The sequence below is a fragment of the Hibiscus syriacus genome, unplaced genomic scaffold, assembly GCF_006381635.1.
Source record: "Hibiscus syriacus cultivar Baekdansim isolate YM2019G1 unplaced genomic scaffold, ASM638163v2 tig00113725_pilon, whole genome shotgun sequence".
Lineage (NCBI taxonomy): Eukaryota > Viridiplantae > Streptophyta > Magnoliopsida > Malvales > Malvaceae > Hibiscus > Hibiscus syriacus.
The window spans coordinates 16,699,835-16,706,127 of record NW_024063471.1 but is presented as its reverse complement, the minus strand read 5'-3'; the positions used below and the strand labels follow the sequence as shown (position 1 = coordinate 16,706,127).

General features: G+C 36.2%; 1 protein-coding gene across 1 annotated transcript; it reads right to left on the bottom strand.

Annotated features, from left to right (window-relative positions):
- Window positions 1-211: 211 nt before the first annotated feature.
- On the bottom strand, window positions 212-3,020 carry LOC120187600 (serine/threonine-protein phosphatase 6 regulatory ankyrin repeat subunit B-like). Its single transcript, XM_039191291.1, has 3 exons — window positions 2,714-3,020; window positions 1,817-2,552; window positions 212-1,733 (listed from the first exon to the last, which is right to left on the bottom strand). Exons 2-3 carry the CDS (start codon window positions 2,522-2,524, stop codon window positions 444-446), a joined length of 1,998 nt encoding a protein of 665 aa, XP_039047222.1. The 5' UTR covers window positions 2,525-2,552; window positions 2,714-3,020; the 3' UTR covers window positions 212-443.
- Between the last annotated feature and the right edge of the window lie 3,273 nt (window positions 3,021-6,293).

Below are 6,293 nucleotides of genomic sequence, written 5' to 3'. Positions count from 1 at the left end.
ACTATTCCAAAATCGGACTGTTATTTAAATCACTGAATGCTGCATCCCACATTTATCGAGGGAAATTATGTTTCCTGAATGATAAAACTCGTTACGATGATTCCGCAATTGCCATAATAGAACAATGAAAGCTAATAAAGCCATGAAGATCATAGCTTTCTCCTGCATTGTGAACACTCCCAAGTACAATCGGTTTTGGTCAAACAGAATCTGAACATCAAAGAGAAACAAACTACTTAGGACATTACACTAGTTTTTGGGCTACGTCACTTACAGTGAGACATGAAAAGTACACAACTCATACATTTGTTTTAATCTAAGTACATAACCTACACATGTCAAACAGGCAGCAGCAAGTTACAAATATTACTAAACCTTTCACCTCTGCCAGTAAGTTGCCTTTTACATAGTCTCAGGTGGTTGATCATCAAGAGTCGACGCACTCAACCCATTGAGAACATGGCTGGATTCTGCCTTTGCCTGCTGGTTGGTGTTTTAATAGCCAGCCGTGAGCCTCCGAAGCAGAAATATTGACTCCTTAACCCCCTTTTTATCGGCCTTTGTTTCTCGTTTGTATCTGGCTTTTCATCATCGATCCTCGGGTTCAAACAAGACGGTCCAGCAATATCAACTTCATTGAAAACCCCTTTTTGTTTATCCAATGACATTGGAGAAGATAGAGTGGATGATTTTGAAAACGAACTCGAACGAGATCTTCGAGGAATGGTTATCTGTGGCATGGCTTGCATAACGCCATGGATTATCCCTGAAGCCAGTTTCTTCTTCGCAATGGGACTGGATGGATTGCTCCTCACGGAAAGTGTCCTCTTGTTGTTTGGGAGTGACGATGACTTCGAGAACCTCTGTCTGAGAGGGATTGGAGTTTCTTCTGAGAAACTTTCATCGATTCTTTTCTTTAATCTCTTCTGCTTTTGATCCTTCATCCGTGGCCAATGGAGAACACTTTTCAATCTCTGTGCTGCTTTGTTTATGGAACCTTCAGGTTTTTTATCCACGGATGACTTCCTGTTGTCATCGGCTGAATCGAAATCCATCGATGATGATCGACTCTTTCCTCCGCTGCCTAGATCACTAGCATCTGATGTCGTCTCAACGCCGGTGTACAAGAAGATTTGGGTGTCGGATATCCTGAAAGATGTTCCAGGACTGCTTCCATGGCCTTGCATCTTTATGTGTGAAGCTAATGCTCTTCTTGCAATGTAATCCTGACAACCAAACATCCCACCTGCCGAAATTAAATGCCGGATAAGTATATCCGACGAAGCCGAATGAGGCCTTTGTTTCAGAAGATCAAGTGGGGTCATCCCATTCGCATCATGGATGTTCACATCAATTGATTTCGCAGACATCAGGAGTTCAACTAGATCAGCATTAACATTACCAATGATGGCCATATGAAGAGCAGTCCTCCCATCATTGCTTTTAGCATTGACAATGTCTTCCATGCTGAAATTCCTTGCTTGTACCAGTTTCTTCATAAGATTAACCTGCCGATCCGCTCTTCGGAATGCCTGAGTCTGGAAACCGGACACTGCCGAATGAAGAAATGTTTCCCCAGCATTGTTCTTTACAGAGATCAACGAAGGAGATGCAAGAATCAAAGCCTCAACGACAGCTGATTGACCCCTGTAGGCAGCAACATGCAAAGCTGTATTGCCTTGATCATCTATGGAGTCTACGATATGGAAAGACGCAACCAGATATTTAACAACCTATACAAATGAAACAATTTTTTCATTAGTAAAACAAAAGAAAATCAAACTTAAGCTCAAGCATGTTCAGTTAGAGGCCTAACCTCAACTTTGCCTTTCCCAGCAGCAGCATGCAATATAGTTGAGCCACGCTTATCTCTGTAAACCAAAATATCAGTACAATCACAAAGAAGTTCCTTCAAAACATTTAAATTTCCTCCTCTAGCAGCAGCATGGACAGCTCTGTTTGTGATTTCCCTTTTATAAACCGAAGGAATTTCCCCGATGTGCTCCTCAAATCCATCGCCTTTGGCCGTCAGAAACCTCGGTGAGACGGCGAAATCATACATAAGCGTAAAAACCTCTAAATTTTTACCCCTTGCAGCAGCATAAAGCACATCAGTAACACAATACTCCCCTTCTCCAAAAACCAGAAGAGGGTTCCTTTCAAGCAGTTGTTGGACGAACCCCAAGTCTCCAGCTGAGGCTGCAGTGTAGATAAGCCATCCGCCATAGCCAGCTCTTATAAGTGAGTTCTTCCCTTTCTTCGATTCACACTCGAGAAAAAGCTTCCTAGCAACTTGTGAACGACATTTAGCAACATCATCGAACTGTTCTTCATCGTCCCACACGGTCTCGAGTCGCCGGATCCTCCTCAAAGAGGTGAGCTTGATGAGGTGATTTCCATCAATCCTAAGCAGCTCTCGGACCAAGTCATAGTGGCCATTAGCCGCCGCCCAATCTATGGGAGATGCATACCACCACTGATCACCAGTGCTTTCCCAGCGAAGAGGGAAATATGTAGGTGGCATGGTGAAGATGATCTTTCACTAGTCTTAACTGCAAAGATGAACAAATTCCTATAGGAGGTCAATACTTAGAAGAGCTTCTTAAACATAAACAAAGAGAAAGGCCCTACTCATTTCAATGCCATAAAGGTTCAACCAAAAAACAATTATGAAAGTAAAGATTCAATAAAGAGGAGTGTTAAAAAAGCCTACCCAGAAAGACACTGAGAACGGTTTAACTCTTTATAAATTCATGCAGTTGAACCACCTGCATCAACAAGAAGAACCAGTGAAGAGGATAAATGCTTTCTTTCAAGTTTTGATGGCCAAAGAGATGAGATTTTAATGAATAAATAACCATCAACTAGATGATATGAGAATGGGAAATAGCAATCATAGCTTTCAGGAAAGGTGAAGACAGGAAAGAAGGCATGCACTTGAAGAAAAAGGGGTTTATTTGGAATAAAATAGTTAAAAGGCCATAAACAGAACTGTTTCAAGAAGATAATAGTACATGGAAAAAAGGATCACAATCTTGGGTTATTCAAAGTGGAGACCAAAATATAATAGTAAGAGGCAATTACAATAAAATATTATTATAATTAGGTAAAGATTCCTTTTTAACTGTGATGTTAATGATGATAAACCATGTGAGGTTTTACAGCTTCCCCAATCCCCCGGAAAACTGATGATTTTACTTTTACTGTACATAAAAGGTGTTTGAGTTAATTATGAAGTTTAAAGTATACTTATAGATTAATTTGGTTATTTAGTTAATCTTCCAAAACAATAGGTGGCTAAAGTGATGGTGAAAACCCCAAAAAATGTTGATCGTAGTCAAGCAGCCCCGCCAATATATTAGTGCTTTTTTTCCTGCTATGATTTTTGACAGTCTAAATTTGTAGGTCAATAACCCGAAAAAACTTGGAATTATGCTTCAAGAAATGTTAAAGCTAATGACAACTTTATTCATTCCTTGCTGGCAGCTTTCCTTTTATATATATACTAGTTGATTATTTTTTTAATCGTTAATCGAACCAAAATTATTTCAAAAGTTTTTAATCGAACCAAACAAAATTCGATTAATTCAATCATTTAACTAAATTAATCAAAATTTATAAATAACATATAAACAATACATATTATATATTTAATATTTAATATTTTCAGTTAATTCAATTAATTTGATTTGTTAATTTAGCTAAAAGTGAGGTTTAAACACTCTTAAGACTAAGTAATATATATAATATATTAAATATTTAATAATTTTAGTTAATTAATCGATAGTCATAATTAAAAAAAAAAAAATCATCAATCGTTAATTGACTGAATTTAAAATTAATAGATCGATTAATCGTAAAAACTTTGGTTCGAATTATTAATTCGATTAAAACCAAAATTTAAACACATATAATAAAAAAACCTTCAACGGTGTCACCTTTTTCACGCTAAAATCTTTGATTCCATCAACATTCAACATCCCATGTGGTTGTGTTTTGAAGAGTCAACAGCGGCCACCCAATCCTGTACCAAGGACCAACTCTTATTTCATAAATCCATCTGCCATTTCATTTTTGTTGATTCATGCTCTTCAACTTGTTCATGTTGCACTATGCTTCAGATTTCTCTGACTCTGGTACCCTCAATTTTTTTATATATTTTCAAAGTCATTCAAAGTTTGAAGATCATTCTCTATAACTGTATTTGATACACATGGGACATGAATGGTAAAAAAAATTATCAACGTTTGAGAAAACATACACGTCAATAAAGTTAGTTTATATAAAAAATAGAGGGAAAAGAAAAAAGGAAACTTTTTAGGAGTAAATCCCTGAGTACTTACCTGCTTAGAACATCATGCAACAAGATGGAAGATCAAACTTATGATTGTAACTTGAAACTGAACTGTCTATGTTGTTGATTACTTCTCATGCTCATGTCAAACACATGACATGTGATGGGTTTCAAGAGCTTGTAGGAAAGCAAAGACACTGCAATGTGGAAAATAAAAAAGTTGTTCATAACATAAAAATATCCATTTATAATCTTTTTTATGAGACGATTTTTTTATAGTTGGACTGATTATAATGTAATATCTATTTATAGTTTTTTTTAATCATTGACAACGCATACACATCCTGCAACAGACGCAACTGTTCGAATTTGAATCCTCTAAAAAACAGTAGTTTCTTTTATCTTGAGAAATATGTTTGGACTATGTTTGAGATGATAAGGATGAAGAAGATATGGTGAGCTATGGTATCTGAACTGTTTGGTAACCATCAAATCGAACTACTCATAAACTTCGATTACACAGCTCTAAAAGCAAGAGAGGAGCATGTGAGAAGCAGCTTTAACTTTTATGACTTCGAACACAATAGACAAAGCCTGAAAATAAAAGGTGGGTTTCATGCTTTATCAACAATAATGCAGTTCATGTCTAATTCCAGTCCCCTTGTTTCCCTCCTTTTCTATCTTTTCTTAATGTGTGCTCTTACAGGTCTCTTTCTTACATTTAATTGGATTTATGAAGCATATCTTCACGAGCAGAAAACCAGCCACTTTCCCTCATAAATAGATATACATATATGTTGTTGTGAATCTAAAGGATGCCTAGACACAATTCACCAAGATATTAGGAGTGGCATAAAAAAAGAAAAAAAATGGATAAAGTACACAAATGGTCCTCTAGTTATAAGACACTATTTTATTGAAGTCTCTCGACTATTAAAAGTTAAAAAATACTCCCCGAGTATAGGACTTTTTTTGTTGAGTCCTAATTATTCATATGCCCCAAATTCATCCTTTTATAAAAAAATTGACGGTTGTCTGAACTATACATTAACATGTTATTTGAGCTATGATAAAATTATATTTTAATGATGTCTATAGACACAATCGTTGCTTCCAAGCAGTAGTTCGACAACATAATGTTTCAAGAATAGGCTAGACAACATAATATAAATGGAGAGTTGATCCACAAAATGCAACTCAAACAATTTTGAGATCATATTTTATCATATTATAGTCATCAAGTTAATGTCTGACTTAGACAACCACCAAATTTTTAATAAAAAATGACGAGTTTAGAATATATGAATAATTGGATGACCATTTTATAAGTCTTAAAAGTCAGAGACTCAACAAAACAACGTCATATTGTCAGGAGACCATTTTGTAACTTTTAATAGCCGGGAGACTCAACAAAACAACACCCTATAATCAGGGACCATTTGTGTACTTAAACCAAAAAAATGCAGCTATGAACTGAGTTTACCAAGCAAGTTATCTGCATACAATCTTTTTTAAGTTCATGTAAAGGAGAAAAAGGTTACAGTGATTCACTAGAGCAAAATTGCACCAAATGCGAACCAATGGTCCATTCAAGGGAGCAGATGGACCACCTAAGTCCATGACATAAGGGAAGAAAAAGGGAAAAAGCATATACCTATCACAGTGAATCTCCTAAAGAAGGATAGACTCAACACCCCACCATTTATGTTGGGGATGTGGGGTAAGAGGAGGTGGCTTCCACTTAATAACTTACAATGCCAATGTCCAAGACTAGGGCGAGTCCAACTTAATAATGCAATGAATATTTCTATTGCATTTGGAAAAGTATCCGTACATGATCAAATATCATTTTATCAGAGGAATAAAGCAATGCAACAATTCTAGTATTGAGATGTAGAAAATGCATAATATACAAGACATTGTAATGTTAAGTATAATGATTCCATGGTACTGTATGAGCAACTATATAACCATTCTTCACCATTGAACATGGTAGATT